Source organism: Motacilla alba, chromosome 7, assembly GCF_015832195.1.
Source record: "Motacilla alba alba isolate MOTALB_02 chromosome 7, Motacilla_alba_V1.0_pri, whole genome shotgun sequence".
NCBI lineage: Eukaryota > Metazoa > Chordata > Aves > Passeriformes > Motacillidae > Motacilla > Motacilla alba.
The window spans coordinates 9,749,470-9,772,913 of record NC_052022.1 but is presented as its reverse complement, the minus strand read 5'-3'; the positions used below and the strand labels follow the sequence as shown (position 1 = coordinate 9,772,913).

The 23,444-nt window shown below is 43.1% G+C and overlaps 1 protein-coding gene across 12 annotated transcripts in view; it reads left to right on the top strand.

Moving 5' to 3' along the window:
* Positions 1-23,444, top strand: part of KALRN (kalirin RhoGEF kinase) — a 470,788-nt gene that overhangs the window by 428,839 nt on the left and 18,505 nt on the right. For 8 of the 12 annotated variants that reach the window (XM_038143643.1, XM_038143641.1, XM_038143648.1 and 5 more), the window contains 9 exons: positions 105-197; positions 1,260-1,310; positions 1,625-1,702; positions 2,568-2,753; positions 5,760-5,931; positions 9,901-10,139; positions 11,003-11,250; positions 14,493-14,616; positions 15,950-16,009. In XM_038143643.1, the coding sequence (XP_037999571.1) occupies positions 105-197; positions 1,260-1,310; positions 1,625-1,702; positions 2,568-2,753; positions 5,760-5,931; positions 9,901-10,139; positions 11,003-11,250; positions 14,493-14,616; positions 15,950-16,009 (1,251 nt within the window). Of the gene's footprint in view, positions 1-104; positions 198-1,259; positions 1,311-1,624; positions 1,703-2,567; positions 2,754-5,759; positions 5,932-9,900; positions 10,140-11,002; positions 11,251-12,127; positions 13,397-13,418; positions 13,464-14,492; positions 14,617-15,949; positions 16,010-23,444 lie in introns of those variants that run through there. The other 4 variants (XR_005257665.1, XM_038143646.1, XM_038143651.1 and 1 more) reach the window with 4 other exon arrangements.

Here is a 23,444-nt window from a genome sequence, read left to right as displayed (position 1 = left end):
AACAGACCAACTTTCAGTGGAAATAAGTCTCTGCTGAGACGTTTTATCATGTTGTCTGTCTTACTCTGTGATTGTTTGCAATTGTTTTTAATCCTCTTTTTTAGGAGGTTCAGCAGGAAATAAGCCAACGGCTGACCATCAGTGACTTTTTGATTAAACCCATTCAAAGAATAACTAAATACCAGCTTCTTCTCAAGGTGAGTGAAAAAGTAGAGTTTGGATTTAACTCTAGTCTGCATGTTGCATTAGCTGCTGTAACTTTAAATCAGCCTTAGACTGAACTGAGGAATAAATTCATCAAATTAAGAGAAAAGAGGTCTGCTCTCTGGGCATGCAGTGACAGAGGCCTGTGGAAAGTGTCCAGAGAGCAGGAGGCCACATCTGTGTGACTGGTTTGTAATTTAGAATAGTAAACAGATTTTTTTTTTTTACTTTCTTTTGATTTTTTTTAATAGAAGACTGCACTTCAAATAGGACTTTTCTTCCTCTGAAGTTTCAGAGCAAACTTTCAGTTTGTTTTTAATTGGAACAACGATACACAAGTGTACTGCTAAAGTCTGTCTTAGGTGCTGAATGGCATGCTTCTAGTAAATACTATAGCCTTCATTTCTGAGTATCTGTCTTCAAATTAGCTGAAGAAACTTATTTTCAGAATATTCTGTTGTCTTAAAATTTGGGGAGCTCACCAAGATTTTTTTCCCGAAGAGCCTGACCTCTCTAGTTTATGTTGACTTATCCATAATTACAATTACTCAGCAATTCATCCCGAGGGATGAAGCCAATATCTAAAATCAGGCATGTGTGAACCCACCCTGTAATCTCCAGCAGCACTGGGGCTCTGAGCTGTTTCTCCTCTTTTTTGAACTAGATCCCAGCAGGCTGCCATCAGCCCAGGTTTGGAATTGCACACTAGCAAAGGCACAGCAGTGTGTTCCCCAAAATGCCAAAAGGAAAAGAAGAATCTTCATATGTGTGTGTGTGTGGTCTTGTGGCTTAAGACAGGGACCAAATAAGCATTCCCAAGGTCCAACCCCAGCTTTGCCTTTTTTTCTGTGATCTTCTCAACAGCCATCCACACCCCTTTTCCATATTTCTAAAGTGGTTATGACATTCAGCAATCTCTGAAGATTAATTTATTAATATTAGCAAGTTTCTTCTCAGAAAATCATATGCTGAATATGCTTTTTCCTTTTCAAACTGGTGCCTTTTGTTCTCTCTTTTCTGAAGTGCCTTAATGCAAACCTTTCTGCTTTCTCCAGGACTTCCTGAGGTACAGTGAAAAAGCTGGTCTGGAGTGCTCCGAGATAGAGGTACATTTTCATGCCCTGGACAATAGGGCTAATGGGACTCTGTGTGGAGAAATGAAAACCCCAGTATTCCTTTGACAATAGCTGAAGATCCTGCTGGTATTCTAAATGTGGTAGTTCTCTTAGCTTAAATCAGAACTAAAAAATGATGGCGCAGTCGTGCATTTTAGTCCTGCACCATCCTCTTTTAGACATCTATTCATGAGGGCCTTGCCATGAGCACAGCAATCGTGCTGTTGAACTTCATTATTTGACACTGTGCTTTCAGGAGCCCTCTGGTTCTCTTGTAATAATGCAACATCCCTTTTCCTCAACAGAAAGCAGTTGAATTAATGTGCCTTGTACCAAAACGTTGCAATGACATGATGAACCTGGGTCGCCTCCAAGGCTTTGAGGTATGCATTTGCATTCTTCTTATAATAATAAGTAGGCAAGGAAAATTACTTTCTCTTTATATGATTGTTTCTACAATCTACCCAAGCTACTTTCTAGGGCTTGTTCTTCTCCAGTGCTGAGCTTTGGTGAGGTTTCAGAGGTGGGGGAGTGACACTCCTCTCACTCTAAACTTGGGACAATTCGTATTGTTTCTTCAAAATGTGAGGTCTGTAACAGCTTCTGTGAGATTCAATGAGAGTTCTTATATCTATTACTAGAGCAAAATAAGTGGTGAACCGATCTGCCCTGCCTATTAGTAAGGTCACCTAGCATTAACATGTTAACAGCTCCTGCCTAATTCAACATACAAGAGGGGACTTGGGAGTTACAACCCCACAAGGTACAGCTTGTGGCTTGTAACTAAGCCAGTGTAGGCTCTGGGGAGAGGTCTTATCTCCAGAATGAATTAAGATTTGTCTTAGTGTCTTATGCAGTGCAAACAGGCAGGTCCTGGCCTTTGCCTATTCAGAGGTGTTGTGTCAGTGACTGCTGGCTTAGGGCATAATGGAGAGCTCTTGGCTGGAGCACTACAGTAACATAATGGGAACAGGATTTGGAATGAAGTGTACAAAACCGTCTGCTCGACACCTCTTGCTTTTGGTTTTATGTACACAGTGGCAATGAGAGCAAGGAAAACCTATGTTGTTTGTCTTCAGCTGAGCTGATTTACAGGATTGCTGCTTTGGTAACTCAGAGGGGATATGATGTGTCTCATATGAATGCAGGGCTGCCTGGAAAACTTGGGCTGCATGAAATAGAGCATATCACCTTGTGGGATCACAGTGGGTCAGGGTTTGTAATGTTGGTGCCTTGTCTGCTTGCCAGGGCAAACTGACAGCTCAAGGCAAGCTGCTGCAGCAGGACACCTTCTACGTGACGGAGCAGGATTCCGGGGTTCATTCTCGGCCCAAGGAGCGCCGGGTGTTTCTCTTTGAGCAAATCGTTATCTTCAGTGAACTCCTTAGAAAAGGATCTCTAACGCCAGGCTACATGTTCAAGAAGAGCATAAAGGTGAGAAATGCAGAGGGAGAAGCATACACTTTGATGGCCACGTAAGGTTCATCCTGTCGTAGGGGACAGCCATGTGCAGAAAACATTTGTAATCACCTTTCAGGGGATCAGAAGCTGCTTAAGACCATCTCTAAGTAAATGACTGGGTGTCTAAATTTGTTGGGTAATTTTTACAAGGAACACAGCCAGGGCAGATCCTCTATCATTCACAGCTCTGAATTAGCAAATATTGCTACAAAACCTGCAGTAGTCAAAGGATGTTTACAATGGATCATAAAAGGTAAGTGAAGGTACAGTATCCAAAACAGTCATTTTAGGCCAAACTATGAGTCAATACTAAGCCTTTAAGATGATATTTCTGGAAATACTCTCCCTAATTTGGATGAGGGCTCTTAGTGCAAATTTGGATGTTGCAAGAATGTTTCAAACACAAATAAAACCACACATAATTCTGAAAATACAGCTGTGAGGAATTACAAAACCAGATAAACTATAAAGAGAGTTTTGAGAAATTAATTTTGGTTTTAAATAATCTGCTCAGATTACGGGGCTGGGGCTAAACGTAAAAACTGAAAGTAACCAGTGGAAATACTTCTTTGTTTAACAAATGCAAAGTTAACCTGTGAAATGGTCAGTGAAAGTGAATGAGTGCTGCACATCTCTTGGTAGAACAGCCTTTACTGTGCCTGCAGAAAGAGCAAAATCACTGATTCATTTGAATTTCTGGGTCGTTCAAAGCTGAAAAATCAGTCTGGTATTGATTTCCTTTTCAAAGACACAGGTTAAGAGACACGGGGGAATGCATTGTGTTTGCTCTAAGTTTTAAATGGTGCATTAATATGAAATAGAAGAGAACACTATCAGCTGAAATAATGCATATTAACATATATAACTAAAGAAATTTATGGTAAACAACATATTTACTGAAATGAGGTCGTCTTCTTGGCTGATGGAAACAGCAGCATTTACTGAAAAGCCTATATCTATTTGCAAGTCAGTGTATTTTATAGTTTCCAACCAAATAATAGGCTATAAAGGGGAAACCCAAAGTGTACAAATAAACAGTCATCTTCATTTAGATGATCAGCTTTGATTTTATCTTTTTTGTTGATTCAAATCATTATTAAAATTGGAGATGGAAATAGTATGAATCATTTTTACTTCAGTTTATTGTATATATAACAATGAGGCTTTTATCTGCAGGAAACAATTCCTGAATTGTATATTGTAGATAAAGAGAGAAAAATAAATCTCTCCTAATGTCAATAAAATTAGCTTGCCTCAAGGGTATGAGTTGCTTTTCTAGTTACACAGCCTACGAAAGGAATGCTGTTCCCACTGCCTAAGTTTAAAATTTTTGTATGATAATTTTGCAGCCCCTTTTCTTCCGCTTGGCAAACAGTTCATTCTCCTGTTGAGTGTCTAGTGCAAGTGTGGGATCCCCTGTGGCTCCATGTGTGTCTCCCTCCCCTCAGCATGGAGTTAGTGTGCCAGCAGCTCTCACACCCTCCCTCCCAGCCCACACTTGAGCTTCTCAGTGCTTTTGCATTTGTTTGTTTCCCAGAGGGAAGAGCTGTGGCTCTCCACCCCCTGCCTCCCTGAGCATCCCCACCTCGCAGTGGGGCCTCCACCTGAGCCAGCACCACAGATCCCATTTCTTTCCTCTGTCACAGCCACAGAGTAAAGAGTGCATGTGATTTCAAATGCAGCTGTTCTGGTCTGTCAGCAAGATGGGACTCCCAGATATTGCTCTCCAAGGTCTGTCACACTCAAACTGTGACAGAAGCTTCAGCATCTTGTCCTGCAGTAGCAAAGAGTTCTTTTTTTACACAGTCAGGTCCTTAGCGTTGAGAAATGGCACATCCCTTCTCAGATACTGCTCAGTTGGATACCTTTCAGGCTCTCAAAATACCTAAGTGGAAGCCTTGATGAATGCATCTCCCTGAGACACAGATAGGAGGTTAGGGGACTCTGCAGGTGTTTTACCTGGAGTCATACCAGGATTAGGTTTGGCTATCAACCAGAGGAAAATGAGCTCAGATCAGGAGCAAGAGCACTGTCCAGGCTCACCTGTGTGTCCTTGTCCTTGTCCTTTCCATGTCCTCATGTCAGGGGAGTTCCTGCTTGTCACTGAACTTCACAGGGACTCTCAGAAGCAAAGGAAGATGCTGACTCCATCTTGCAATTTGAATGCTGGACAATATTTCAATGTGGTGTGGATCTCCATACCTTGACAGATACTCAGAGCAATTAGAGATGGATTTCTTCTAGGGGACATTATTGCCTTAGTCTTCAGAGCTGTCTGCTTTTGAAGACACTCCCTCTCTTGGTTTTCTGGGAGGCTATGCCAACTTATTCTTGTTTACTACCCTAAGTATCTCAGGAAAAGCTAAAGTTATGAGTACACTTAAAACAGAAGCCTCCCAAGGGCAGGACAGCAGCCAAAATTCCCATCCATATGATTTCCAGAAAGAGTATCTGTGACTACAGTCAAGTGAAGTGATTACACACAGATGACTCTAATCTGCTAGAAATAAGATCTGTTGGAGCATCACGGGAGAATTGCTCTTTTTTTTCATTATATCCCTGTGCACAGTCCATTCCATTTTTAAAATGCACTAATGAATGGGACTTTCTTATCAGAGGACAAGAAATATAAACACTTATTTAAATTGGAGGAATGATAGACTTTTTTAACATATTAATAGGAACATTTATGTTCTATTTATGGGTTTCAGTAAATTTAAAGCACATCAGTCAGATCCTGTGGTACTTAAAATAGAAGTTGTAATTCAACACAAGGCGGGTGGATGTCTGGTACATCTGTCAGAGCTTTATTAAGCATCATATTCAAGAGGTATATCTAGATGAGACAAATTCTTCTTATTGTGATCTAACAGTTCGTTATTGCTCTTAATTATTTGCAGGAACATTTCACAACAGTTTTGATTCTTGTGTAATGTTAGCTCGTGCTCCCTGTAAAATGCTTACCTTGGCTTGTTTCAGATGAACTACCTTATCATTGAAGAAAATGTGGACAATGATCCCTGCAAGTTTGCTCTAATGAGCCGGGAAACATCAGAGAGAGTCATTTTGCAGGCAGCTAATCCAGAAATTCAACAAGCTTGGGTACAAGACATCAACCAGGTCCTGGACACACAAAGAGATTTCCTAAATGGTATGTACATGCTCTTTGTTCTGTTTCCCAAACTGCAATGCTAAATGGGATTGAGAATCTTCATGTCCTTGTTTCCTCTGTGAGAAAATGACTGAGCTACTTCTGCATGTGTCAGCGGGGCTCATATTCCTCAGGTCCCTACATGAGTGGTGCTTTTGTTGGTGGTACTTTTGCACTGGGGTTTGCAGGGCTCTGTCACCTGTTGCTTTCTATTGTACAGTGAGATTTTACATCTGAAGCCATCTCAGGATCATGATGAAGCCAGGTTGCCACTGTGTCTAACACAGCATCTCTCATTGACTCAGAGCAAAGAGTTAAACAGGGGCCTCCTGTTAGACATGGCTGTGTGCTACCAGCTGAGGATGTGAGGTGGGATGAAGGCTGCCCCACCATGCACCCCCCTACAGGTCCCAGCTCCACAGGGCTGCAGCAGCTTTCAATTAAAAAAAAAAAAAAAAAACCAAAAAAAACCAAAAACAAAAGGAAAGAGCAAGGAAACAAGGGCAAAGTCTTGTTTCTCTTAGGAACCTTGAGAGCTGTGCATGAAAAGGGGCCTTTCCAAAGTATCAGCTCTGTGGTAGAAATAGATCTGAGGTGGTCTGAAATAATATTTCAAATTAAAGCTATGTTTCAAAAAGAGAAACTCTCAAAAAACAGACACACACACAACCAACAAAAGTGTGTAATTTGAAAATACAGAGGAATCAGATTCAGTTAACAATTTTAGCTTGTTCCTGCTCCTGAGTGGATGAGGGTAAGAGAAGGGAACAGGACTAAACAAAGAATCTAAAAATAGTATCTCTTTTCTTTGTTTGGAAGCAACAAAGTAGCTCTGGATGCCTCCAAGATTGCTTTGCACTATTCATTTCATAACAGCTTATTTTATAGAGCTTATATTAGAGTTATATATTTAATAGCTTAATACATGCTCAATAATAAAACATATTTGCTAGAGTCAAGATGTTTGGGCTTAGCACAATATGTTAGGTTTTGTGGGGTTTTTTGGGAGGCAGGGTTTGTGATTTGGTTTTGTGGATTTTTTTTTGCTGCAAAGGGGAAAGAGGCTCTTTCAGTTCACATCAAAGCAAAGGTCCCCTTCTCTTCAGTGTGGAGGTTTTAAAATTTTTAATTCAGCTTAATTTTACTTTTCAGAAGTTAACTGGGAAGGGGTTACATGCAAAAGTTGTTTGTGACAGTTTAGAATCTATGGCTGATCTGAGAAGAGAAATATATTTCACCCATGACTCCACAACTTGACACTGGGTTTTTGTGACTTGGAATAGAAACAGCCTCATACAACCATGGCAAAATGATTCCTTAAATCCACTGGTGAGATGAAGAGTCTAAGTTGACTCCACTTTGACCAGTTGGTACCAAAACTTGATGGGTTTATGACAGTGCAGTTTGCTTTGGAATTATTGGAATAAAAATAAGTTCCACTAACAGTTAGCTGCAGACATTTTTTAAAAGCCTTGTGAGAGCTCTGCAGGCACTAATGCAGGGTTTTTCTGTGCCTTCCATATCTTTCGTGCTTGTTTTTTTTATTTTTTAAGTATTCCATCTTATCTTCACAGGGCTTACTGCCCTGTGAGCCTCTTTTTCTACTGAGACATCTTCATAGCCCCTATTCATCCTATCTTCTGTGAGGCCAGCAAGCAATTTGATGGGTTAGGAACATAATCATCACTATCTCTAAAGGAAAAGTAAAAATAGATTTCTATTAAAACTCAAGCTTAAGGATTTACCTTAAAACTATAAATAAGATCCAAGAAAATGATACTGTATCCAGTAGAGCCTGTCCAGTCCAGAATATTTTAAGTGGCTTTTAGAATGTAATCTTATTGAGGCTGACTAATCTTTAAATATGTTCTTTAGCTTTGCATTTCATTAAAGCAGATGTTTTTTGTCCTTACAGTCATATTAAATCCACACTGAGCCAATGTTGTGTAAACTTAATAACAAAATATTCCCCTTGAGTTCTTGCCCAAGCTGTCTGATTTTTCTCTCTCCACCAGGGAAGTTCTAAAGAGTAGGGGCTATATACAAAGCAAGGGATTTGCATCCAAGCTTCATTAATGTAAAAGTGTTAAATTCAAGTTTTTCTTTTTTTTCCGTGGAAAAGTAAAAGCTGCTAAACTTGGGAAACAGGCTGTGCATCAAATGACGATGTGACTGTTCTTTAGGAAGCAAGTGTAATGAAAGTCTGTCACTGCTGGACATGTTTCATAAGGAAAATGCCATCCATCTGTACCTTCTTTTAATCATGTTTTGTGGGGGGAGTTTCAGAGAGAAAGAGAGAACATGCAACTAGATGGACACTGACTTTTGCCAGAAGCTTCTAAGAATGCTGACAGATGTTTAACAGGAGGCTGGAAGCCAGGCATCACTGTGAGAGTTCATAGTGGAATTAGCAGTCAGAAATGGACACTCAGCTCAGCTAAATACCCTTTAAAAGTACGGAGCACAATAGGTTGTTTCAAGATAGGTTGGGAAGTATCCATTCCGATCTTACTGCTAACTACCTTGCAGCCTTATTTACTGTATACAGGAGAAAAATGTCACTGTCAAAATCATTGTCAAAGTCCTCCCCAGCCTTCCTTGCCCTCTGTGGCTGGTCTGCAGCAGGACCAAACCATTTCCAGCTGCAGCTGAGGTAAGCAAGTGAAACTGGCAATCACTGTGGCACAAATACAATCTGCTTTTGTGACAAGGGTCAGGTTTTAGAGACTAGTAATCTTCCAGATTGCTACAGATTTGTGTCTGTGTCCTTTTGAAGAAGATGGTGGTCTGGCATCCTCCTTGATGGGCTTTTTTCCAGTCATTTGTTCTTTAGTGATTTCTTGAGTTGGTCCTGCCTTTCTCTGGAAGGGGAATGCTAGAGAGTGTGCTGTATGGTGCTGAGCTTTTCTGTTTTTCTTTCCTTTTCATTTTGTTGGGAAAGACATTCCTTCTGTTGTGGTTCCCTGGTGGGGCTGATGCTGTGTGACATTATGTCCTCTGTCTGCCTCTTGCTAGACTAGTCTCTCTGCATTCCAGTAGGTTTAGTCTGGTGCATGTACACAGTATTAACTGACTATAAATCATCTGCTAAAGCCACATGACATGCAAAAAACCAAGCCCATAGGTCTGGGGCTGGTAGCCTGAGCCCAGCAAATCTGCTCACTGTGAGTCCCAGCCCTGATCCCTTCTCCTCCAAACATAACAAATTATTTATTTCTTTATGGTCTGGAATTTTTGTCCTACCATTTCCCAGTGCAAGCTCTCTCCATGACTATAAAATCTACTCTCACAAGCGGACTTTATTTTTTATGGCTAGTGAAGCTGTTTAGTGTTGCCTGTTGGGTGTTTTCTGGAGAGGTTTGGACTGCTGGGATTAATGTCTTGGTGCCATCTATACTTCCTGACTTGCTGGCCAGTTCCAGCAGTTTCCTTGAACCAAAGCAGTTTGTGCAGAAAGCACATTGGGAGCCAAGTTGCAGTGCATCACATCCAAAGAGTATTTAATAGTCACACTTTCTTGGGAATATGCAAATAAGACTTAGAGGTCTTGACCTGCGTTTTTTGATGTTAGCAAAATTCACTGCGAATGTGCTGTGCACCTCTTAGTCAGGTTTTCATTGCTTTTGACTACAGGATGTGATTAGTTTGTGCGATTTCAAAGGAAATTAATGCAATTATGAATGCTATGAATGGCAAACATTTTAGCCTACTCACTGTGTAGGTTAGAGAAGCTGTTCTTCACATCAGCATGGAGTGCTGTGTTCAGTTCACGCACAGCACAGTGTGAAGTGCTTGTGTCCTGTCCAGCCATGAACGCGCCATGTGCTTCCATGGGCGACATCTCCTGTTCCTGTTTGGTTTGCAGTGTATGAGTCTGTTCTGTTTGAGCCATCCCACCTGTTGGAACAGCTCTGCAGCCCCTGGCAAGGCTGTTGGCGGCAGGTGGCTGACTCCTGTCCTGTCTTGCAGCGCTGCAGTCGCCCATCGAGTACCAACGCAAGGAGAACAGCTCGGCGGTGCTGCGGCCCCAGGCCGGCAGGGTCCCTCAGCCCAACACCAGGCCCCATTCTTCTATCCCAGTAGGGTCTGAGAAGCCTTTGAAGGCTACAAGCCGTAACCCATCACTCCCACCCCTGAAGATACCTACCTCCAATGGCAGCACAGGGTATGAGCACTCACAGCCCGGAGACAAGTATGAACAAAGCAAGGTACTGAGCTCATCTAATAAAACATGATCTCACAGCCCATTTCTTGTACCACAGGTCATCCATGATGTTATCTTTAATTAGCAGCTAACCAGGTGAATGGGAATCAACATACTGAAGCAATGGGGTAACATGTGATTTGGGATTAAACAGCTCATGCAAAAGCCCTGGCATCCACATGGATGACACTTCATCTGGGAAACAGAGACAGAGCCTGACCCTTAAGCACTGATCTCGATGTTTTTCAGGGCACTGTGCTTGCAGATCTGGTGAACTAGATATCCATTTCCAGTACTGGCAGAAGTAATATTCAGGCTTCTGTGATAACCATTAACCACCTATTCCTGAAAAAGTCTGTGGTAGGGAAGAGCTTAGACCTTTTCCCACATAACAGCTCACAAGGTGCCAGCTAAAGGTATAATTCGGGTACCTGTGCGCTGCACACAAACCACCAAAGAGTCAGTGGCCACCAACCGTGTTTGGACCCTGCTGCTGTCTGAGGCTGACCAAAGCCACTTTCCATCTGACCTATGTTTAACTGTGAGTATTCACTCAGCTTCATTTGTCTTTCTCCCCATTTGGCTCGGCACAGACCATTCATCTGTGACAGCCCCGCAGATGAGAACACCCAGGGACACAGTCCTTAGCAGCTTTGACGTCTGATGTGAAATAGGAGACTGGTTTGTATTAGGTTACTGCCACCTTTCAGATCTTTAAAATCCTTTTCTGCCCATGTGAACTTCCAAGTGTTTTGTGTCCTTTTCCCTGGTCTGGTTAGGCTGGACATGAAGTAGTGGGATTGCTGCCAGAAAGGGCAGGTTCCTCCGCACCGGCCGCTCACCGGTTTGTGTTGTGTCCGTTTGCAGACTGATTTGGGAGGGTGCAATGGGACCTCTTCCATGGTGGTGATTAAAGATTACTATGCACTGAAGGAGGATGAGATCTGTGTGAATCAAGGAGAGGTGGTTCAGATCCTTGCTATCAACCAGCAGAACATGTTCCTGGTGTACCAGCCTGCAAACGACCACTCTCCAGCTGCTGAAGGATGGATCCCTGGCAGTATCTTGGCTCCCCTCCCTAAATCCACCACAGATAATAGCGATGGAAGCATCAAGTAAGTGCCCTATTGGCTTCGCTGGGAGCACTATGTGGATTTTTTGAGGAAAATAAAATAAATGAATAAAAATAAACAAACCCAAATGGTAGGGAAATCCTGCTGATATTTATCTACAGTGCCATTGGAACAAGCTGAGTGGTCAATCCGCAGCGTCGGGCAGCCATGGTGGATAGCTCGGGTTTTGCTTATTTTCATTTTGTGGGATTTTGTTTATGCTTTGGAGAGAAATAAAACCATAGACGGTTAAAGATATGTTTTACGTGACACCATTTTACACCAACATGGACCTGCTTGGACTGGACTTATATTTATGTTGTATTGAGTTACTAATCTATATATTGGTTATAACAGCATCTAGATTAAAAAAACCAACCAAACACAAAAATCCAGGCTCTGTGTTGGACTGAGGTTTGCTTCTCAAGGAGGAGAGATTTTGTTGTCTATGGCAATTTCCTTGTACAGCTTGTATCTTTTTTTTTTTTTCATTTGTTTTGGGTTTTTTTTCTGTTTGCAGTAACTTTTGTAATATATTTTTTGGTTTGCAAGACCCCCATCCAAGTACATTCCTGTAAAAAGTATTTTGCACTATTTAAGAAAAAAAAGAAACAAACTCACATTGATGAAGTCAGGTTGTGCAATATAATGAATAGTCGCAATGTTCATCATTGTACCTGTAATGTAACTAATTTTAAATGTACTATTTTAAATATGTAAAATAAATTTTCACTATGAGCATGTTTTAATGAGGTAAAAGAATTAGTTTGACCCTTTTTTTTGTTTGATTTTGTTTTGTTTTGATTTTAATTTTGTTTATAATATTTTGTTGCTTATTTAACAAATGTGTGGATATATATTTTTCTTTTCTGATTTTTAGAAAATTGTCAGTCTGAAATGACTAATGCAAGGAAGTGGTTTTTTGGTATTAAATACAGAAGGTACAACCCTCTTTTCAGTAATACCTGTTGATTTCTTTTAATATCTAAAATGTAACGTAGATGGTAATGCATGATGTATGCTACAAATTGTGTTACCTTACACAAATACCTCGAGGCGCAGAATTGAACACGAGGAAAGATTTTGTGACAGATTCACTAAAAATAATAACTTGATCTCTGCTGCCATTTCAGTTAAGAGAAATGATGACTTTACCTGTCAGTCAGTAATGAATGCTACCTGGAATTGCATGTTAAGCCAAAGGAATTGCTTGGCACATCTCTTGCACAGCCACCACGGCCATTCCTGGGTTCCTCTCTAGCCACAACTTGCAACCACGTGCCCTTAGAATCATCCACGGTACCAGACTCCTGGTGAAGACTGATTTCATGGCAGCTGTACAGTAAAATTCTGCATCAAATTCTGTAGGCAGATGAATTGTGGCCAGGAAGGTGTAACAAAATTGAAAGACACAAGAATTGTACTTCTTCTTTCTCACTGCAGTGAGATTTAAAGTCCTAAATTATGTTTTTGAGAATTAAACAGCTAAAACAACCCTGAAAACAAAAAGATGCTTGAATAATAGGAGTCCTATGAGTAAAAAACAACTTGGAGCTGTGCTGTCTTCAACCCTATCTGGTCTGCCAGATCACAGTGACTACTTAGCTTAAGTAATAAAGCTGTTTCTTCTGTGACAAATAATGTACACAAAATGTATGGTCAATCCAGCAGTGTTGGCACCATGAATTATTCACCGATGTTCATTTTATAGATCAGGGAGCCCCATCTGCCACATTCTTGCTTCTTATATATCCTAAAGGAAAACATAACAGTCCTGAAGTGTTGGATAACTTCCCCTGCTGTGCAGTTCACATTTGGACCTTGTCCAGAAAGGCCTAAATACCAGTCAGCACTTAGTGCCTGTCTGAGCCGTGGAGGGTGCTCTGGTGCTCCCTGTGTTCAGACACGACTGCCCGTACAGGCTGAGTTAGTGCAGACTCTTATCTCTTATCCTGGTTGCAAAAACAGTTGTCATGACCCAGTTCAGTCTTGTGGCTGTGGCAGGGCTTGCTTGTTCTTTAACTGAGCTATTGTACAGCTCCCATCAGGTGCTGAGGCAAAAGCAGGAAGCACGTAGGAGGCAGCCGCAGTGTTCATGGGGGAGCGTCAGCTGTGTGGGGCATCCTTTGGGTCCTACCTTGCTAACATACTGCGTTTTATTGGCATCACAGGTGATCCCTGGATTTCATACAACTTCCTTTGTAAAATGTATCAAGGTACTGTAGACGTGACATGTGCCAAACATTGGGCTTAAACATGCAAATCAAATTTGCATGACTTAAAGGTGGGCAGATGCTTTGACCCTGGATCCCAGCTCATCACACTGCTGTTTTGAGAGCTTTATGCTTTGGACAACATACCCCTCCCCAAATTCCCCCCCAACCTGTCCACTGTTTTAACCAAATGAAAACCCATATCAAGAACTGTTTTGATTTTTTCTTATGTCTGCTTTGATACGCAATTCTCTTGTCAACACAGCATTGCTCTTACTAAGGTTGATATTGGTCTTTTTTTATTTTTTTCCAAGAATAAGGTCATAGGAGCAGTAATAAAGGGTGAAAAATTTACTGGAAATGGTGCCTGCTGTAATGCTAGCCAAAACCCATGGCTGATTGATGTCTTCTTCAACTGGATTGGCAAAGTCAAATAGGAAATTCCTGGTCTTGAGAGACACAGCAGAGCTTGTCATTCTAGGAAATTACTTATCTCTTGGAAAATTAATAACACGGTTCCTATCTATTGAGCTGTTTGTGTTCTGAGCAACATGTAGTGAGCAACAACTTGAATTTCCTAATTTTTTTAAGTTTATTATACTGAGTAATCTATGAGGGCCATTCTTACATATTTATATTTGTTACACTACTTTCAACCAATGAGACTAAGGACCAGGTTGGTCTTTTAAATGTAGCAAAATTAAAATAAATTTCTATTTGGGCAATGCAAGACAAAGTCCCTGAAACCAGATGACCAACTTTGAGTTGCCTGTGCTTCCATCATGGACATTTTTTTCCTGCTCCATGCATTTAAACAGCAAGTGTGGCACAACATCTGCTTTGCAGAACTCTTTGGTTTGGTTTTTAACTTCAGCTCTCATTGCTGAGATTGAGACAGGCATATTGCCTGCCAGTGGCTTTCACCTTCTAGGGAATTGCAGTAATTGCAGATGTGGATGCTGGTTCCCCTTTCCAAAACCTTTCTTCCTGCTATGATTTGCCATTTGATTGCTGCGTTTTTTGGTACAACAGGAAGTCATGTTCATGGCATACCCTGCGCATGAGAAAGCGGGCGGAAAAGGAGAGCAGTGGCAAAAATGAAGCCAATGGGCCACGTAAATCCAAGGATATTCTGGGGAACAAAGTCTCTGTTAAAGTGAGTAAGGCCATCTGAAAGCTCTGTGCTGCTCTCCTGCTTCCCATCCTTTCCACCCCCTGTAGCATCCTCTCCTGAGAGAGGGAGGGGGCAGCAATTTTGAGTTTGGGTTTTGGTTTTTTTTGTTGTTTTGTTTTTGGTTTTTTTTTCAACTTCAGTTATCTTTTTTTTTTTTTTGATCCTTTTTTGTAGTATCCATTTTAGTAGGATTTTTGCATGCAAGATAAAATGCAGCCTTTGTTTTTTGTTTTCTTTTTCCTGGCATCTCACATGCAAGTAAGTAATCCTCATGAAGAAACCCAACTATATACATGGTTAAATAACTTAAAATTGGGACACTAGTGATTTACTGACCTCTGATCTGCTTCATCAGAGCACCTGCAGCAGTGAGAAAGCCACTGGGTGAACCAGTTGCCTTGCTGATGAGTTTTCTTTAGGTCAATATTTCACCAGATGTTAAGATAAGGGGTTCCCAGCCTGGGGATTCTTAAGGTTTTTGGTCTAGGGAGATGGTCTCAATGACCTTTTTCTTTCCATGTTATCAGACAGGGCAGAGATGCTGACTCTGTCTTGCCAGGAGAAGGTCTCGTGTGTGCGTGTGTGTCTGTGTGTGTCTGTGTGTCTGCGTCTCTCTCTCTTTCTCTGAGATCTCCCGGTATGGAAAAGTTTGAGAACTGTGGGGTTAAGCTCCATCTTCTGCTCTGGGTGCCTGACTACTGTGCTCCAACTCAGAGGATCCACCCCTATAAACCGACCATGAGGCCTGCTCTGGACTAATCTGGGGCTTTCCCTCCCAACAGAGGCAAGCAAACACTTGTTGTGATTTTGACACAACCAAAGCCCAGCCTTGATGCAGGAAAGCACTTAAGCATGTCCTTTGGATCCACCCCTCTCCAGGAGAGTCCATGATGAAGTGTTTTCCTTTGCAGAGGCTTTCTGTCTTACAAGCCTGGTGCCATAGCCCTGGCATGTGCAAAGGGAGGAGCCCTGACTCTGCATCCCGGGCACCCTCGCACCCTCCGGATGAGGAAGGACTGGGTCCGAGGGAAGCAGCTGCTCCAGCATGGTGGCACAGTTCTTCCTCCTCTTGCTTCCTCCTTGTTTTCACTACCTGAATGAATTGCAGAATCACTGCTGCTTCTCTGGCAAAAGCATGTCTTTGCCTTTGCTTCCCTTGTTTTGTTGTCAGTTTGTTTTTCATTTGTGTTTCAGGAGCATTTTCCCTTCCGTTACCCATTTCCATGCTGCTCACAACTGTGCTGCTCTGCCCTGACTAACCAATCTCTTTTCTAATTTCTTTTTCTCTTTCTTCCTCTTCATGCTGCCAAACAAGGAGACAAACAGCTCAGAGGAATCAGAGTGTGATGACCTTGACCCCAATACTAGTATGGAGGTAGAGACAATCATCCTTGTGATTATTTTTTTTTTTAACATGTGTTAGTTTTGAAATGCCTTTGCTGCAAGGGGAGTTGATGGGTCTGTATTGCTTGCAGGATGTGTGTGCCAATTTAGTGTGAGTCACAGAAAGTGTCAATTCTGGTTTTGCCAAGCCTTGAACTGGAGTTTGGCCTTCTTTTGTAGTGGGAGCAGTGGAGGGAGCTCAGTAACAAGCTCCTACCGAGTTGGAGGCCTTGGTGTCTGCTTCCCACCTGAGCTCTCATTCCAACAATAATGCAATTGTGTCAGCTGCTGATAAATGTAGCATCTTTCTACATTAAAAACACCCTTTGCCCTGGCAATACGCACTTGTGCTGCCAGTCAGCAGTATTGTTGTACCAAAACCAGCACTTTGTCTAGAAAATCAGAAAATACCACATTTCCCTTTTAGCAGAGTGGGAATTGCATTTCTGTCGAGGTACTGAAGGAGAGTGGTAAAACCAGTTGTGTGAATGTACCTGTGTCTCAGGGAAGGCTGATGCAGATTGGTGGACCCAAATTATGCTACATTATGCCACTGTTTTTCCATTGTGAAACCACCAGGTCTAGTGGAGTGGCTTGCTGACAGAGCCTGAGAGAGCTTAAAATCATGAAGAGCTATGTGTCTGATTCTCCTCAATTAAGATCTAGCAGTATCTTCTGTTTTGTTTTGTTTTGTTTTTTCTCCTGTTGTGAACACACAAAGTGAACACACAAAGCATTTCTTTACATTTTTCCAACACTGAAAGAGGTTCCTGCTGAAACAGGCAAGGATATGGTTCAGAGAGATGGTGATTTTGTGGTGATGACAGGACAGGTCACTGGAGAACAGAGATATCTGTGTCCTAGCAGATCTCCCGGATACTGTCAGCCAGGCTGCACTATAAACATCCTGCCAAAGAAAGCTGATCTTCCTCCTGAAGGGAAAATAAAAAAAGAGAGAAATGTATTGAGGTGCACCACCTAGGCAGTTAACCTGCTTTTGTTTAAGAAAGCTTGCTTTTATTTTAATTGTGTTGGGATGTGTACAAAAGGAAAGCTTTTGACCCAGCTGACATCCTGGAGATTGAATGCTCCTCACCCCTAAAGCTGCATTATTCTCAGGAGTGTGTTTACATTTTCAAAGAGTGTTTTGCCAGTCACAGGTAATATCTGGAAGTGTATGTGTTTGTTATAAGGCAGTGCCCATTATTACACAGAAGTCTGTGTAATTTTCATTGACTGAAAATTGTCCTGTGGACCAACAGGTGGCTGAGACAAGGGTGATTGTGCAGAGCTGGGTGAAAATCACTGTTCTTTTGCAGAGGATTTCTGTGTTTTGACTTTGTTCAACAGGAGGAAAACCAGATGGTTTAGAATTTCCAGTCGGAGGTGTCTGAATCCTTGCCTTGTCAGCATCTCTAGTCTTCCTGATGGCTTGATTTGGGTTTTTACCATGGTGCAGTCTACTGTTCTGAAGTTCAGGAGAAAAAAAGCCTTTCTATTTAAACCAGAAGACACCAGTGTGAAGTCTCAGCTATGGTATCAATCTGCTATTGGGGGAGTAACTGTGTGCCCTCTGTGTGACTATTTACACTCAGAAAGCCCCGTTCTGCATCTCCCAGGTCACTTACTGGAGGTGACAGTGCCACTGCACTGCAGTCCCCAGAAGCCACAGTATTCCTCATGGCTTGGAAAGCTCAAGTTTGCTTCTGGCAGAACTCTCTAGGGCCAAGCAAATATTTAAAACGGCAGAGGAAGAGAAAATAAGAGAACAATTGTGGGGTGACATACTACGGTCACACTGCCCTGCAAGGAGCAGCACAGCCCTTGCTTTGTGCTGGTTTTAGTTCATCTGCAGCCAGGATTGAGTGTGGTCATCTTATTGGTCTGGCTAAGAAATACTGGGGGGAAGGGGTTGCCGATACCCAGTATAAACTAAATAAAGTCATCTATCTGGAGGTAGCAGAGCAAGGGCAGGCTCATGAAGTGCTGGTGAAGCCCTAAAAAAGGCCATGGGGAAGTCTGGTCTGTAAAGGTCTGAGGTATTCACATACTGGAAGCCACGACTGCTCTCCCTTTCCCTTCATTATGAGTGTTTTGATTCTCCTTTCCAAACGTGTTACAATAAATGGGCTGCATTACAGCCTGGGAGGCCAAAGCCTTTTCTCATTAAATGAGAGGCAAAACAAGATCATTCCAACACCAGAGCCTGATTCAGGGCTTCATCGACCTTCTCGGCCTCGTGTGCTGGGCTTAGGTAACTTAGACAACTGTGCTACCCCTCCAGCCCAAGCTGTGTGTGCAGTGAACATCTGCATCTCACCTGGGTTTGCTTTCCCTGCTCTGTGTGGAATGTCCACTGGTGAGTTCCTAGGGCAGCTGGAGACAACGTGACAGCCCAAGAACAGGGAACACCTTGTCACCTTGTTCTCACAGCTGGCCAGGCTCAGTGAGGGGTTTTATAGATGCTGGGAGTGGTGACAGAAGAGCTGTGTCCTGGCCAGCAACACCCAGAGGTGCCTTTCCTGTGTCATTAAGGTGGAGTCATCACTACAGGCAGGTAATAACAGGGCCAGTCACCTGGCTTCTCGTATGGGACTGTCACCCCTGACATCCCTCTTGTTCCCATCGTGCATGAGAACGTGCACCCAGTGCTAGAACAGAGAGAGCAGTCTCTAAATGCAAAGCAGCATATTAACTACCTGGAAATGTGGGTGCCATTTATCTCCACCCTTCTTCCTGCACAAGAAGTCAGTGAGCTGGTCATCGTGCCCATGAAGTCCCACAGCTACTGTGGCCTTTCAGATCTGGCTTCGTTTGCTATTTATGGAATACCACAGTGGAGTCCATTCAGTAGATTCCAGGTTTCTGGAAGCACTTTGCCTTTGTTTCAAGGGAACACAAAGACAGAAAGAAATGTGGAAAACATATATTGTGAGAGCAGGAAACAAATTCTGGGTGACTGTTGAAAAGAGCTAAAATTCCACTAGTGGGTTTTTGTTCACACAGGCCTTGGAGAATTTCCTATTCATTGTAGTTTTGACTGGAAATAGCATCTCTTGGTGACTGTTTTTCTTCCCCTCTTTCTTTATTAATATGTAATGAAAGTGCATAAAGATGGAAATGAAGTTTGATTTTTTTTTCCCCTAGTTTTCTGCTTTGTGCTGTAGTTTCACAAAGCAGAAGGCACAAAGTCACCCATTAAGTGTGTGAGTGTAGGAGCAGGCACTTAAGGGCCACGTGTAGCCACGTGAGTGACTGGAGTAACCTGCACTTAGGGATCATCAGAGACTCTCTTTCCACATGTCTGTAGTAACTGCACAGGGACAGGCAACTCCACTTCTGGGAAGATGTGTGCCCTTGTGAATCAGTATCCACACCCAAGTCTGGGGTCCTGGGCAATGACACAACTAATTGTCCTACAAATCTGTGTTGTAACATCTCCTGGGGTTGCAGTATTGCTGAAGGGGTCACAAGGCAGCTGTGCACATGCCATCAGGATACCTCTCTTATCTAAGGGAATGTTCTTCCAGCAGTCAGAAGAGCTAAACCTCACTAAATCCAGCAGCAGCTCCTCCCAGCTTTGGGATGGACCTCAGGTGAAGGGTTCTGACATGGCTCCAGACATTTTGCACGACTCCAGCTGCAGTGTTACAAGTGCTGTTGGTGACACACGTCTGTCACTGAGCTCTGGTGTCTGTTCCAGTGTCTCTGCTGTGCAAAGCAGAGATGAAGCCCAGGCCAAGTCACTGGAAGTTCCATCATTAGATTAGTGAGCTGAGCTGTTGCCAAGGTACGTATGTTTGGCTTCTTAATCTGTTTTTCTCAGTTGTGACATTTTAGCATGTCAAGAACTACTCAGAGACACTTACACCAAGATAAGCACTAGGAAACATGCACTGTGGAAGAAATATTGTGTTAGCACCCCCATAGTTCATGTGGTTGAGTAAGTAATGTTTTGGTGGATACAGCACTGGCTCCTCTCAGCTCAGGCCAAGAATTCCCGAGTGCTTTATGCCTTCACCCCCTGCCTGAGGTTGTCCACCTCCAGAGCAGATCTAACACTCTCTTGGCAAAATTTTCTTACAGTACTGTAAGAAAGTCTGTCCTGGCCTGTTACCACAGTGTGAATGAGTACAATCCTGGGAATTTCCCTGGGTTTCCCTGCAGTAAGTCTCCATGGGCAGCACACTGTCCTGGTGCCCTGAGTGGCCAGGGGTTGCTGAGACAGAGCAGGAAGGTGGCTCATCAGGCGTGGCATAGCCTGAGCCAGCAGCACAGACATGGTGGATTAGCTTTTGGGAAAGCAAAAAGCGACCTGCTTAGTCTGCAGGAAGGTGTAGGGTGCTACAACAGAGTGCCAGAGACATCCCACAGGTTCAGCCATGGAAGCTACCAGCCATTAGGGTCAGGCAGCAAGAACATGAGACAGGAGAGCTTCTGCTCTGCACAGATGCAGTACAGCATCCCTTGTGCCTTCCCCATTAGTCCCAAAGGCAGCTGAGCCCATCCACAAAGGTGCCAGAAGGTATCCCCCATCCCTGACAAAAGGCTGATGTCATGGGATGCTTCATCAGATGCCATTTTAAATTTTCCCTTTGGTAGCCTCTATCCATCTGTAGTGTAATCCTTTTCTGCTCATTTTATCAAGAAATTTCTCCAGTTAATTTGGTTATTTTTGGTGGAGGGGAGGCTGGTGACACTGTGAGCCTGTCACTCTGAAGGTCTTAAAGTAAAGTTGACCTAGCCAGAGACGGGTGGTAGATATTTTCCTAAAAATTAGAGTTCACCTAGTTTCTCTCCAATTAATTTCATTTTTTTTCAGAGAATCCTAAGTTTTGGTTTTGAGTGAGGTAGCAAGGAACATGCTGCTGACTCTGCTACCAGTATGAGCAAATGTGTCAGTATTGTATTTTAACTCAGTGACCAAGAGGTGCCATGAAGTGGTTAACAAAATGCTCAGCTGCTTGTCTTGGAGTAAACATGCCCTCTGCTGTTTAAGTTAAGCACCGACCTTGTTACAGAGGGCTTGGTTTGCAGACTATTCTTGTGCTTTGGGGAAAAAGTAATATAAAAGTAAAAATCTGGGCATCTGCTGGGTCCTTCTGTGCACTGGTGTGTCTGGGCTGGGTGTAATTCCTCCAAGGAAGTGGGGTAGGCATGGCAAGGACACCCCTGCTCTGGAGAAACAAACCCTGGCCAAGGTGAGAACCCTGTCAGGCAGCTGAGCTGTGTTTGCAGAGCGTTTTGGGACTGGCCAGTGGCGTGGCAGGATGGCTTCTCCCTCCCCAGCAGATAAAGCATGTGTGCACAAGTGAAAGATAAGATTGTGCAAAGAATTAGGGCAGTTAGAGTCACTTTGCAAACGGGCTTTGCAGCTACTGATGCAGATGCCTTTCTATCTTTATAACATAAGCTTAACAGACCAGGAAAAATACTGCAAAATACTGAGTTTCTGGAGAGGCACCCATGCTACTTTTCTAAAGCTTGACTGTTAAGTTACACTTAATTGGCCTAGATGTAAGTCACTTAGATCCCTGCAGGTCCCCAGAGGCATTCAAGTGTGTGCCTTATGTGCCTTTCTTGGTCTGAGCCCTGAAACAGTGCAGGCTGGAAGAGGGAGAAGCAGGATCTATTTCTGGCTTTTTATTGAATAGCTCTGACCTGTCCTGCCATTCCTTTATCTCATCCCTCTCCTCTCTCTCCAGCTGTCTGGCTTTGCCTGCTCAGTGTTAGACCCCACATTACTTGAGCAGAGGCCACTTCATGTTCTGCCTTTTGTTACCTTGCATAGGATTTCCATTTTCAGCTGTCACCGTATGGGAAACAAACTCTCCTGGCCACAGAGGGGAGAAATTTTAACCTGCTCTGGGCCATGCAACAGGTATTTCATCCAATAAAAAAAATCTACCTCATCTCAATTAAAATCATGTTTCAGGGAAAAAGAGCACATCTGTGTTTCTTACATGCACTGTGAGCTGAATTTGATCCCGTTAGGGTTTGTGTTTGCATGGTGTGGACTGACACTGAAGATGGAGTGAGGAGTTCTTGTGTTGGGTGGTTCCATCCCCGTGAGTTTGTCCTCTCACAGCCACACTGGCAGCCACACTGGTTTGTGCTGGGATTTCTTCGGGTAACCCTTGTCAGCATGAGACCCTGGGCCACCTTCCCCTGCTCCTGGCCACCGTGGCCACAGGCACTCAGCTGAGGGCTGGGCTGTGAGATCCTCATTCAAACTGCTGCAGAATGAGGGGGCAGGTGTATCCATGAGGGGATCCAGCCCTGGCATCAGCAGGAGGCTGTGTGGAGAAGCAGCACATGAGCTCCCATCCTCTGAGGCAGCAAGAACACACTCGAGCTCCCCTCCTCCACCCCCAGGGATTACAACCTATTTGGAAAATGAAGAAATTGCCTCCTAAGGTCTTGCATTTAATCTAGAAGGACTCTATGGAGGCTGCCATCTCCTGCCACCTCCTGCCATCCAGCCACAGCCCAGGAACCTGGCCAGCCTGCAGGGAGAGGCAGCAGAACCCCAGGGCCTGGGAGCAGATGTGTGAACCACTGAGCCAGCCCCTGGGTGCAGATCTGACTGTGAACCTTTGCTTTCCCACTTCTGCCCTTCTCACCCCATCATTTGACACCCTCCTTCAAAGCAGAAGAAATCCCATTCCCTAATAAGGTGCTGTATTAAATCACTTAAATGTTCTCATGCAGACAGACTTTTATTTTTGTCTAAGCTTACAGCAGGCTAAAGCTGTGCTGTGGCTGTGGGGGTGTTGTTAGGTACCATTTGATTAATTAACAGATGAAGTTTTGGGAAAGAAAATGTAAATTTTACCCACAGACTCTTCCAATAGTATGTTGCAGAGATAATTTTCTTTCTGCTATTCCCATGGTGAGGCAATGAAAAAAATTTGGTAAGGCAATTATTCTAAATGATTGTACCTTGGAAGTCACTAGAAATGTAGAATTATTTTTTATAGGGATATCTATTGCATTCATCATTGGGGTTGCATCTTCTAATGGATCCTTTAGAGTAATAAAATTAATATAAAAGTGTTAACTAGTGTTTCTTTCTCTTGATCTCTAATCCTACAGGGATGGAGATCAGTGAATAATAAGGGAATTTAGTGCATGCTGCAGGGAAGGAAGGGGAGAGCTTTGGAGAATGGATATTTCAGTTAAGCCAAACACCACAAAAATGAAGATGTATGTGCAAATGAGCCAGTGCCTAGGGTCACTCAGCTGAAAAGTAGATGGTGTCTGTGAGTGAAAGTGGCAAGCAATGGTTATCCACAAAACAGCTTTTTCTTCCTTTGCTGTCTTGTGTGAGAGATACAGCTTAATCACAAAGATCCATCTCTCTTTTTTTAACCTGCACAGACAGGACAGAGGGTGTTTTCCATCCACTACTCCATTGTGCCACAATT